We start from the raw sequence: 12,597 nt of genomic DNA on the forward strand, positions 1-12,597 counted from the left end.
TGTCAGAAATTGCAAAAATAAGATTGGAGGAAAAAGGGTAAAACCGAAAGCTTCGTCAAAAACACTGTTTAGGCTTTGGAAAAACAATGTTCTGGTAAGATTGTGATATGTGCTGCATCCTGATTGTGATATGTTCTGTATCTTGCTACATTCTCTTGTGCAATAGAAAAGTGTTAGTGGTTGTGCCAATGGTACATGGAGCAACATCGAGTTAGCATAACTGACCTTGGACCAGTAGGTCTGCAAAATGCAAGACAATCTGGTTTGCATCATGGGGAAGATGGTGTTCTTATAATTGGTTTTGACCTGACCATTAAATACATGAACATAATTTGCCATCTTACTACTAATTATGAAATATGAATGATATTTGATGATTTAAGTTAGGTAGAGGTGTTAGCTACACCTGCCACATATTTGTATTAAAGACAATCTCAGCAAGGCCAAAGCTCTATTAAACGTAAGTGATGTTGATGATAAAGATTAATTATGTGTTAGTTAAGTCTGAGATGAATATTCATATACTTTTTAAAAATTTCTTGACAATATATTTGTTTGGTGTACAGTTGATACACAACTATTTTGTGGTAATTTTAGTTTTTTTGTTCCATTTGTCCTTTCACTTTAACAAACTGTCCCTTCCTTTATTCACCAACGTACGAGTACGTTGGTTGGTTACGCCATGTGACTACTCATGAATGTATTACCAGAAAGATAGTTACGTTGTGTATCCCAATATTAGGAGCTGTTCCACTCACCCATGAAACAAGAGGCAATTTGCATCCAAGAGAAGCTCTTGATGCTAGAAGCAAGACGTGACTCCATGGTGGCTGAGAACAAGAGCTTTGACTCACCCCAGGAAGAGAGGGAGAGACTATTTAAACAGGTTGGCTTAACGTCTCCATATGCATGGCCTGCGACTAAAGAACTCGAATTTTACAAAATTTAAAAATATATGTTATGTTAGTATTTGATGCTTTCAGAAATAACCATTTGCATTTCATGGCTAATTAGATACAGAAAGCAATCTGTCTTGTTCTTTCAAGAGGGATATTGTGTTGACTGACTTTGACCTCATGTTTTCTTAAGATACAATACATTTTGTGGCTGAGTACTGGATACATTTTTCTGGGATATTTGTTTGAGGTTACTTTTCATTAACTTTAACGTATTTATGAGTGAAACTCAAACTCAGACTTTATTACTATTTCAGGTAAAGGAAGACAACCAAGAAATTGCCAGCATGGATAGACAGTAAGTCATCAACATATTTTTTCATAATTCTGAGCTCATGTTATGTTGCTGTATGTAGCTACTTCTCTCTTTTGAGAATTCCAAAGCTTGTGAAAGGATTACTTTTTGTATTCTTTGTTTATTAGCTATGGCCTGATTTCTTACATTTGGAATGCATTATCTGGTAGGCCTACCAGCCCCAGTCTGGTAGGTCCTAGGGTTCTAGAATGTAAGGCTGCACACATCGAAATGGATGAATTTGTAATTGGAGACTTATGTTGAGAATGAGATTTATTTTATTTTACAAAAAGACAAAAATATATTGATGAACATTTTTAAAATTAAAATGTAAATAGGCATGATTATAGGCGTGGGCCAATTTCCATCCTTAGACCCTGACTGGAAGATGGTCCCTAAATAAATTAAAAAAATAAATTAAATAAAACAAGTCATAATATACAGTAAAACAGACACACACTGAGTAAAACACCATAATATACATAAAAGACAGGGTTAACAGATCAGCGGCATTGGACAAATTATAAATTATCCCATCTATTGACAACATGTTTGATTTTCCAGAAGCCATTTTTTAAGATTTTGGTTAAGAGAGTTAGTAGTTTGCGTATTGCACTACGCATTGATTTACTGGTATTGGTTGCTCTATAGGAAAAAAATTGCCTGGCCAAAGGCACTTCTCCTAAAGGGAACAGTGCAATTACCTCTGGAGCCTGCTCTGTGTTTGCTGTTTGTGTTCGTTTTGATATATTCCTGTTAAGGAGGTGGAGCTAAACCATGAGTGATTTTTAAAACTAATAGTCAGGTTCATTATGGTTGGATTTGAACTTCGTTGGCTTTTTGTGGAGAGTATGAAAACTATACATTTTTGGAAACCTCAAAGTATAAGCAATCAGAAAAACGATAGCCGTTTCTCAATTCGTGTTCTTTTCTGTACTTGTGTACTTGCGTTCTTGTGAAACGGATCCCATCAGTCGGAGCCCAAGTACTGTTGGATGCTTTCAACAGATGAAGAAGTGACCGAAACTATGTTGGCCACTCTGGCTAGCTTTGTCCGTGAAGCCTACTCCCCCAAAGGCATCTACATCTAGACCAACTACGATGGCATCTCTTCTGCAAGCATATCGCAGAAAGTGATAAGCCACCTCCTACCCTTGGAGCTCTGAGACAACATGTCTTGAGAGTCCATATCCAAGCCAGAGTGTGGGAACAGGCCAACATTGCACTGCAAGATTCTCAGATGGATCCCCTGCAGAATGGCTACCACAAGGAGTCCGATAACCAGCTGAAACCAACCACGACAGATGCCCTTCCAGCTCCAAAGGCCATCAATTGAGATGGTTAGCTGTCAATGCAAAAGACACTGTTCTTCTGCCAGATGTTCTTGCAGAAAAAATAACATATCCTGCACTGATCTTTGTTGGTGCGGCAGTGAGTGTCAGAATGATATGACACACAGAACATGTATAAAACTGATGATGACGATGATATGTAAAGACACTTTGATTGCCTTAAACATTCAACACCTTTCTGTCATGAGGAGCATGTTGGCTCTCAATGGACATTAAATTAGTGGAACGTTAATGATTGATCACTTGTAAAAAATTCAATTAAAACTAGACATTTCAGTCAATTAAGTTTTAGGTTGAATCTAACATATTTATTTAGTTACCATTGGATTCCTTGGCCCTGAAAATAGCTGTCAAAATAAAAGCTCTAGGTCATTTAGTAGCTGAGATATTGACGAAAGCCTTTTTCACGGCAGCAATTTTGTAAAATCCAAGATGGCGGGCATATAGGTATCAGGGCAAATGGAATTCTGATTGGTTATACAATAAAGTTTCCATAAATGTATAGTTTTGATACTCTCCACAAAAAAACTGGCGAAATGAGATAGTGAAACTGACTATAATATGGTGTCAGCGTATTTCACAGCGTTTTCCATGTGTAGCAACTCAAGTTTCTTAAAAATCTGGCAGTGATGATACATTTTAGGTTTTCTATCTAAAACTTTTATAGCTTGTTTATGTGTTGACTCTAGAGACTTTATAGTCGTCTTACAAGCTGAGGTCCAACTTGTTATACAATAGGTAATGTGAGACATGATCATTGCATCCAAGTATAGCCTTGCTGCTTCAGAAGTAAGATTGTTTCTTGTTTATCTAAAGTTGGACAAGTTATGTTTCATTTAGTTTTTTTGTGTGCTTCTTGAAACTCAATTGTGAGACCAAGATCACACCTAGTAGGGGTGTAACGGTACACAAAAGTCACGGTTCGGTAATTACCTCGGTTTTTAAGTCACGGTACGGTACGGTACGGTTCATAGTTTTTAAAAAACTCCATGTTTGTCAACAACGGAGAGTGGCCGTAGATCAGCAGCAATGAAAACACCAATAAACTTGGTTATGGCATTTGCATTTCTGAATTCCCAGACAGGGGTTGTTGAAATAGTGTCATGAGCTGGGTTTGTACGGCTCGTTTTTTCCACAGCAACAGTGATAGTAACACCTGGATGGTGCCTTTTTCAAATGCGTGTGCTAGGGATGTGCATTTCTGGCAAAAATACTATTCGGTATTCGCTGAGAAGTATTCAAATAATATTCGAAAATCGCTCAATCAAGAACCCCTCACGCAAGCACGCACCTCGGATACACGCACACACAATGACTCAGGGAGAGGCTTTTATGATTTGTATGAAATCAATGTTTATTTCAACAACTGCGCCATCAACATTCAACATCAAAATTATTTCAACGTGGGTTTAGGCAGATAGACCTACATGCGCCGAAAACAGATCGCTATTTATTTATTTAATTATTTATTTATTTTACTGAACACAGCCTGCATGATGGTGAACTAGACACGTCAAAAATATAACTTCACACGGTGTGTCTTTTTACAATTTATTTGTTACCAGCATTCGTATGTTGATCAGCAGAGAAATAGTCCGCCAAAGACGTTGACGTCGCTTAGCAACCGACGCTATTCACCACCGGAAGTTGTGAAGGCCCATGCAAGTTAACGGAGCGTTCAACAGCATTGAGAAGAGCCGTGTAATAAATAACGATAGTCACATTCATTATTCGATATTCTACGTGACTCTGACTATTCGACTATAAAAACAATCGTTGCCCTCTATGTACGCCACATTTACGTACCACGGTACACCTCTGTAACCGCTCCAAAGTGCCTGTACCGTGATGGTTCGGTACAAATACGTGTATCGTTACACCCCTAACATTTAGGTAATTAAACTCTTGAACTACCTCAAGCCTTTTCGCTCTTACAAAAATATTAGGGTCGGTGACACTTATTTACCCTTTTTAAGAAATAAATGGAAACAGTGTTGGACATATTTAAGTGCAGGTGAGAGCTCTCTAACCAGTTGCACACATTACTCATTACAGCTGTAATTCTTTTTGCAGCTTGCGCTTTGTCTTTCTTGTGAACATATATTACAGCATCATCAGCATACAGTTGGCAGGTGACTGTTGGTGGACAGCAATGTGCCATGTCATTTATGAATAAGCTAAATAAAAGAGGTCCCAGAATTGAACCTTGGAGTACTCCTAGGTTATCTCACAAGGCATAAATTTCATGTTTTGAACTCGAACACATTGAAGTCTTGAGGAAAGATATGATTCCATCCATTTCAGGGATTTCTCAGAGAAATTTAAATGAGTCAACTTGGTTGTTAATAACTTGTGGTTGACTGTGTCAAACACCTTACTCAGGTCAAGGAACACGGCTCCAACAACTCCACCTGTATCAAGCTTGGATTTTACAGTTTCCAAGAAGTAGCAGACAGCTGTCTCTGTGGAGTGGTGTTTTCGGAAGCCAAATTGGAGGTCATTTAACATATATGGACTTGTGTTTAGATGGTATATGAGTTGTTCAGCCACCAGTTTCTCCGCTATCTTTGATATTGAGGGCAGTATACCGATCGGTCTATAGTTACTAGTCAGTGTAGTGTTTCCAGACTAAAGGATTGGTGTAATAATAGAATCTTTCCGGGAGTCTTGAAACGTAGATGTGTTTCTGTAGTTTTAAGAAATAATGAGTCCATGTCAAAGGTATCTTTGGCTCTGGTATTTCTAAGGCCACAGATGACCTTATCAACTTGTGATTGAGATACTGCATGGATATCAAAAATTGGGGCTTCAGTGTTAAGGGGCATTGGAGTTAGTTGATGTACTTCATGACCTGAGTTTTGCTTCATATGAAACCAAAATAAACATTAAGAGCTGTTGCAATGTCCCTAGGGTCATTGATTACCCTGTCAGGCAGCTTCAACTCTTTTATTTCCCTGCATATGGTACTATTTGATTTCAGCTTTTTAATGTTTGTCCAGATTTATTTTGTGTTCCCTCTAGCACTGTTTATTATACTAATAAAAAGGTTTGCTTAATTTAAAGTGCTTTTATGAACTTATTACGCAAGGAGGTAAAGATCTTTCTTTCCATCCCAGTGTTAGTTTTTAATGAGGTCTTGAGAGCATGATCCTGTTGTTTCATTAATGACCATATGGTGTCATTGAACCAGGGTAATATTTTTTCGTTGGTTTAGTTTTAATTTTCCTCATAAACTGTCCCATAGTTTCTTGCAGAACATCCTTAAGTACCCTGCATTTTTCATTCACATCCTCATTTGTAAGTTGGGTGTCCCAGTTGATGTTGTTTAGGGCAAGTTTACAATTTTCAATCTCACCCTTTGGTATTCTCAGTTTCTCCGGTTTTTGTCTAGATGGACAAGTATGCCTATGTTTAGACCGTTTTCTAGAGAAAATAATAAGGTTGTGGTCTGATAGACCTGAAAGCATATTATGTTTTCTGAATTCTGTCACATTTATTACAAAAAATCAGATCTCTGCATGTCTGTGACGTATTGGTTATTCTGGTAGGACCTTTAATTAACTGGGATAAATGAAACGTAATAATAAAAAAAAAAACATCCAAGCGTGACAATCAGTGTGAACTAGGGATGGCCAAAATGTTTATTTAGGTTGTATTTGATCCCTTTGACTGTCTGTTTGTGCCTGTCTATGTAGGTTGTATTTAACTGTCTGTTTTTGACTGTCTCTGTAGTAGGGCTGCAGGATATATCGGCTATGTACGATATATCGATATAATTTCCAAGGGGATACAAGATTTGATAATATCGTTAATATCGATATGCGTTAAAATGGTCAGTTTCCCGCTCAAGCGTCTACAGCGCTTGCCTTGGAGACTGTGAGCGCAACCCCTCCCCCTCTCACTCTGTCTTTCCGAACGTGCCGTGTGCAAAGACGCCTCATTCCCACCCCCGCCGCCCCCTCACAACACAACAAGCATGGATGATACCCGTAAAGAAAACGAGACGGCGGCGGGAGACGAAATTGTTTCAAAGAGGAGAAACAACGGCTCCATAATGTGGAAATAGTTTGGGTTTAAAAAAAACAGATGAGCTGCAGCTGCAGGTCATCTGTAGAGAGTGTAGCAAAACCGTTGTGACTAAAAGTGGAAGCACGACAAATCTGTTCCACCATTGTGCAGCCCTACTCTGTAGTAGGGCTGCACGATATGGGCAAAATATGATATCCCGATATTTTTTGGCTGAATGGCGATATACGATATATATCTCGATATTTTCTATAGAGCGGGTTAGATGTTTTTTTTCTAAGTCAAATACCAAATGTGAGATGTTGCAAGCACTTTTATTAAAACATAGGTCAGTATGACTGCAACATGTGATTTTGTATCGGTATTTTCAACAGAATAGAGTGAACATGTTAAAAAAAAGGGACGTTTTTCACCTTCTTCACAAAATAATCACCTATGCAAAACATTATAAAGCTGTAGGTTACACACATTAGCTACCAATAAGAGCATTGGCTTCGTCGCATTGTCCTGCGTACGACGGTGAGGGTTTCAGTGCGCCGTAACTTTAATCCCCCGCCCCCTCCCTTCTCCGTTCCATTTGGGAACATGTTTGGTTTCATTTCGCTTGTTTCGTATATTTTAATTAATTAATTAAGAGCGTCACCAGAGGGCGCTCCCAACACATTTGCCGAGCGCCGGCCCTGGTTTCGGGGCAGAAGAAACTGTCGCGGCCGGTGATGCAGCACTTTGTACCGCTGCTGTAAATGGTGGAACAGATTTGTCGTGCTTCCACTTTTAGTCACAACGGTTTTGCTACACTCTCTACAGATGACCTGCAGCTGCAGCTCATCTGTTTTTTTTAAACCCAAACTATTTCCACATTATGGAGCCGTTGTTTCTCCTCTTTGAAACAATTTCGTCTCCCGCCGCCGTCTCGTTTTCTTTACGGGTATCATCCATGCTTGTTGTGTTGTGAGGGGGCGGCGGGGGTGGGAATGAGGCGTCTTTGCACACGGCACGTTCGGAAAGACAGAGTGAGAGGGGGAGGGGTTGCGCTCACAGTCTCCAAGGCAAGCGCTGTAGACGCTTGAGCGGGAAACTGACCATTTTAACGCATATCGATATTAACGATATTATCAAATCTTGTATCCCCTTGGAAATTATATCGATATATCGTACATAGCCGATATATCCTGCAGCCCTACTCTGTAGGTTATCCCTTTGACTGTCTGCTTTTGACTGTTTCTGTCGGTTGTATTTCACTGTCTGCTTGTGACTGTCTATATAGGTTGTATCTTATCCCTTTGACTGTCTGTTTGTGAATTTCTCTGTATTTTGTATTTGACTGTCCTTTTGTGGCTGTTTGTAGGTTATCCCTTTGACTCTCTGCTTGTGACTGTCTGTAGGTTGTATTTGAACGTCTGTTTGTGTCTGTCTCTGTAGGTTATATTTGACTGTCTTTTTGTGACTGTGTCTGTGGGTTATCCCTTTGACTGTCTGCTTGTGACTGTGTCTGTAGGTTGGGGGAAATGAGTGAAAGAGGAGAGCAGATTACAGAGGAGATCAGTCAACTAGAACACCACACAGACGAGGCCCAAGGTATTAACCTGGCTGTTTCTATTGTTAGAATTATGACCAATTACCATAGTGAATTACTTGATCTGATTTGAATGTGCAATAAATAATCTTTTAGGTTGATCTATTGTATTAAATGTATTTCATGAATTACTTTCTTACTTGTATTTAAATAATGTAATCTTTATATTTTGCCAAGTAATGTCGTCAAATATATGTATTCCTGAATCGTTTTCTTTCTTAAAGTGGAATGTGGTCAGAAGTACAAGGAGCTGAAGAAGAGGGAGGAGGAAATAGACCGTGAGTATCCTTCAGCATCTCCTCAAGGGAAATGTAATGTTAAAACACAGAATTCCACGTTGACCCTGTCCTCACAGAACCCCACTCACAGTGGGCCTTTAGGGGGAGACTGCACACCAAAGTAGGCTTGATCGGCCCGTGAACAGTATAGAAATGAGTCAATTTGACCTTATTTAAAAGAAATCGATGAATAATCCTGTTGATTTTTACCATTGATAATCAAAAATATTTACAATATATCATGCTAAAGTTAATGAAACTCCATGAACAAAGCTTAGCTTGTGAAAATAGGAGTGGTCTATATAGTTACCTTTGCAACTAGCATGGGTCATGGGGCTTTGAATCTTGTCTAACGCCTGCTGTTCATATTCTGCTACTACTGTGACTATACTGAGTGTCTTCAGTATTTCAAATCATTTAATGTTAGATTTAATAAAAGGAATGAAAGCGTGATCATTTATTTGCCAATTGCAAAAACATAAAGCGTACAGGAGCATAAATGTAATCATGTGGTCAATTTTATTTGAAATTATTATATTCTCAATACTGTTTAAATTGTAGTTGTTTCGTCCATTTCTCAAATGAGTTGTCTGACCCAAACATGAACGACCGACAGTAATGTGGGCTTTGCTGAAACCAGAGCGGGAGGGCCTAGGACATTGAATGTATAGGAGCCGTCGGGGTTCTGTGAGGAAATAACATGCATGATAGTCAGTACGTTGTTCTTCAGTGTTAGTTAGAAATTATAGACCGTCGCGAGTCCCATATAAATGAATGGCGCGGTGATTTTGTCTTCAAAACGAGAGCTGGTAAATTGTGAAAAATTGATTAAACTGTAATAAGACAACGCGGTTATATGCTATAGACCCTAGTGTATGTACAACGCATAACGTTTGCTCTCTGGCTCATAGCTGAGCGGACTAGAATACCTCCCGTTACCAAGTCGTAGCTAAGGTCCGTCCTATTAACTGGAGGACTGAACAATGTTTCCGTTGAATAAGAACCTTACGGGAGGGTAATGATTGTTCCAGGTATTAGTCAAACCCTCAGGCGTTACCAGGGAAACAAAAGTATGGCTCGTGAAAAACTTTATCTATGGATTGTGAAACGCATGAAAATATGAATGAATAGTCTTAATTTATTTTCTTTGGCAAGTGACCATGGTATAAGCGGGATAATGCCCTTCGAGGTGTCCATTATCAGGAATGAATGGACTTTGCGGAGGCAACCGTCCTCTACTGCGCGTCGGTTCTAAGGCCTCCGCGTTGCCCATTAATTCCTGATAATGGACACCTCATCGGGCATTATCCCATACATGCTTCACATCACTCAGACCCGTGGTCCATAAATCCCCTTGTCCTGTGTGCACACACTTGCTTGAAAGAGTAGGTATGGGAAACAAAAAACAGTGTTTCTCTTTGAGCAACAACATAGCCATTTTTTTTTTCTTACCATGCTCGTTCTGTTATAATTTTTCCCCCTATCCTTCGTTTGTTGGCTAATGTTTATGTCTGGTCTGTCCGAGCCAAGTTCTTTGTTGGCTAACCTCTCTTCCATTTTTAATTTCTCAAATGTTATTTTTTAACAGAAACTACAACACTGTTAATCACAGGTGCAAAACCACTCGCCATATCTGCATCTGATATAGAAACGATGAAAGATACTGCCGGAATAATTCAAGTTAAAACAACAGTTCTAGAATGTGACCATGGGCAGACTACTTTACAACCGTTTTGGCGTCTTTTAGAACGGATGCAATTCTTATTGCTGCCTGCAGGGTTGAGCGATAAACATACGGAGGAACATGGTCGCTGAGCTGCCCTGTCCTAACATTGCATGACACGTCAAACTCAACTAGGATCGCCAGCAAAAATAGTCGGAAAGCCTACAAAAACTATAGATAGTTAATGTGACAATCACATTATTAAAAATAGACAATTTCTTTGGGAGCATGCCTCTGCAAGTAGTTTGCTGCCCCACCTGCCCATATGGACGACACCCGCCTGTTTAATACTATATAAAATACTTAGATTTACATGTAGTAGTAGTACATCACTGGGTGTAAGTACCTACATTAAATAAAGGTTATATAATACAGACTTCATAATACCATTTATTATATTGGTCGAAATGCAATTGCTTCAAATTAGTAATAGTTTAGACTTCTATAGAATTCGTGGTTAGTCTTCTAGTAAACCTGCACTCCGGCGACGCCTGCTTTAGAAAAGGTCAACTGTTGTCTTGCAGCCAAAATTGTAAAGTACTTTTGTTCACTGTTGTAGTCTTTAAATGTGCTTCCCAAATTCATTGACTTGATCTGACTTTCATCTGCAGGGTTCTTGGAGTTGTTTGAAGAGACAAGGATCCAGGAAACGTCAAAGAGCACACAGCAGCAAAGTAATATTGTGATCCTCCTTGAACATTCCAGCAAGGTGAGACAACGATAAGGTTGTGGGTTGAGTGCATCTTCGATCAGAAGAACGTTTGTATGCCTGAAGGAACCTGTTGTCAGATAGGTGCCGGAAGGGCATGTCTAATAACGATGCATAGAGGAGGCTGAAGGTTTCAGTAGCATACATAATCGCAAATAAGCACAAATTAAATACCAGTTATCATAGAAACCAAGAGGCAGGGATAGTGAAGGTGGGCACAACCTGAAGGAAGAGATTAAAGAAGCAAAAGAATTGTGAAACTGTGACGGAAACACTGACCCATCTTCTGCGGTATTATTAGATAATGCAGGATTATTTGTTAATACCACTTTCACCTGAACTGCCTTTTCGCCGAACTCAAGATAGATGGCTAGAAGGCTAGATAACAGTTCTTTACAGTTCTTGTACCCATTAACATGTCCCGGGTAAGCAGGAAAAAAAAAAATGCAAATGTACATTTTGCTTCAACCAAAGCGCAATAAGGGACCTAATTAAACCAGCCAGTAGCGACCGATTAACTTTCGGTATCGGGAGCGGTTTTTAACGACCCACAGATATTTTGTGAATAGTACCTGATAATCATTTCCATACTTCTCGTGGCATGCCAACCTTGCGACTGCTGCCTAGGGGATAAAGGGTTCAATCTTATCAATCAAAACTCAACTAAATTACTTATAGAAAAACACCATTTATCAATCAGATGCATAATTTAACTAAAATCAAAATCAAAGATCAAAACTTTCACTAGACGGGGACGTTGCACCCATCAAAAAACGGCAACCAGTCAATTGATGAGAAGAGATTATATGAGCGGCAGAATCACTTAGGCCGAGACAAGGATTTCCAAATGGAAGATGTGGAGGCAGAAAAAGGCCCAGTTGTGGAAGATTTGGTTAAAGAGTCAGTGAACCGAAAACCGCGAACGTTCCACTCTGCTGCATCGTCACGACCAAGGGGCCCCGGCAGTGCGGTGTGTGTGGACGTATGGAGTTCAGTCTGCTCAGCGGTTGACCAGGCCCAGAGAAGGTTGAGCTTTTCGGATACTTATAGTATAACGCCACAGTGTGTTTGGATGGTGGAGCTCCGTCTGAGTAGCAGGGTATTTAATGTCTGCGGCTGAGTGAGGGTTAAGGGCTGATTATGGTCCCACGTTCACGTTTAACCGAAGGACCATGCAGACACTTCGACGCGTCAGGTTTTAGTGAGCGGACCAATCACAGCCCTTGCTGCTGCGTCGCCTCGACGGGGTGTTACAATTTTTGGGAGGCGCACGTCAGGACCTTGCGGTGGACGCAATGAGGGTCCGCAAGGATGTAACGGGTCCGTAACCCCCTTGCGTTGCTTGAACGTGGGACCATAATCAGCCCTTTAGGCTTCCCGGACACCTTTAATATAACACTACGGTGTCTGGTGTATTTCATATACAACATTGCTCATAATAACTCATAAACAACAACTTTACCAAAAAGGTTTCTGCGTGCTGTGTGTGTGGGTGTGAGCTGCAGGCTGCTTGGCACATGTGGACATGACCAACTTGATAACTGGTGCGACAGGCCTGCTATTATAGTAGTAAGATAAAGAGCCCCGGGACTCCCGCCAGAGCACCCGGAGTGTTCTAGAATATTTACTGAACACGGCCAAAAGCTGTGTGCGCCTCGCCATTGCGATAGAGGCAATGAGCT

General features: G+C 40.0%; 1 protein-coding gene across 1 annotated transcript in view; it reads left to right on the top strand.

Moving 5' to 3' along the window:
- The window catches only part of ift74 (intraflagellar transport 74), a 60,757-nt gene that overhangs the window by 39,268 nt on the left and 8,892 nt on the right, over nt 1-12,597 (top strand). The window contains exons 11-15 of the mRNA XM_056611159.1: nt 743-886; nt 1,214-1,254; nt 8,128-8,207; nt 8,430-8,483; nt 10,818-10,915. Coding sequence (XP_056467134.1) covers nt 743-886; nt 1,214-1,254; nt 8,128-8,207; nt 8,430-8,483; nt 10,818-10,915 — 417 coding nt within the window. The remainder of the gene's footprint in view (nt 1-742; nt 887-1,213; nt 1,255-8,127; nt 8,208-8,429; nt 8,484-10,817; nt 10,916-12,597) is intronic.

This window comes from Gadus chalcogrammus, chromosome 1, assembly GCF_026213295.1.
Source record: "Gadus chalcogrammus isolate NIFS_2021 chromosome 1, NIFS_Gcha_1.0, whole genome shotgun sequence".
In the NCBI taxonomy this organism is placed as follows: domain Eukaryota; kingdom Metazoa; phylum Chordata; class Actinopteri; order Gadiformes; family Gadidae; genus Gadus; species Gadus chalcogrammus.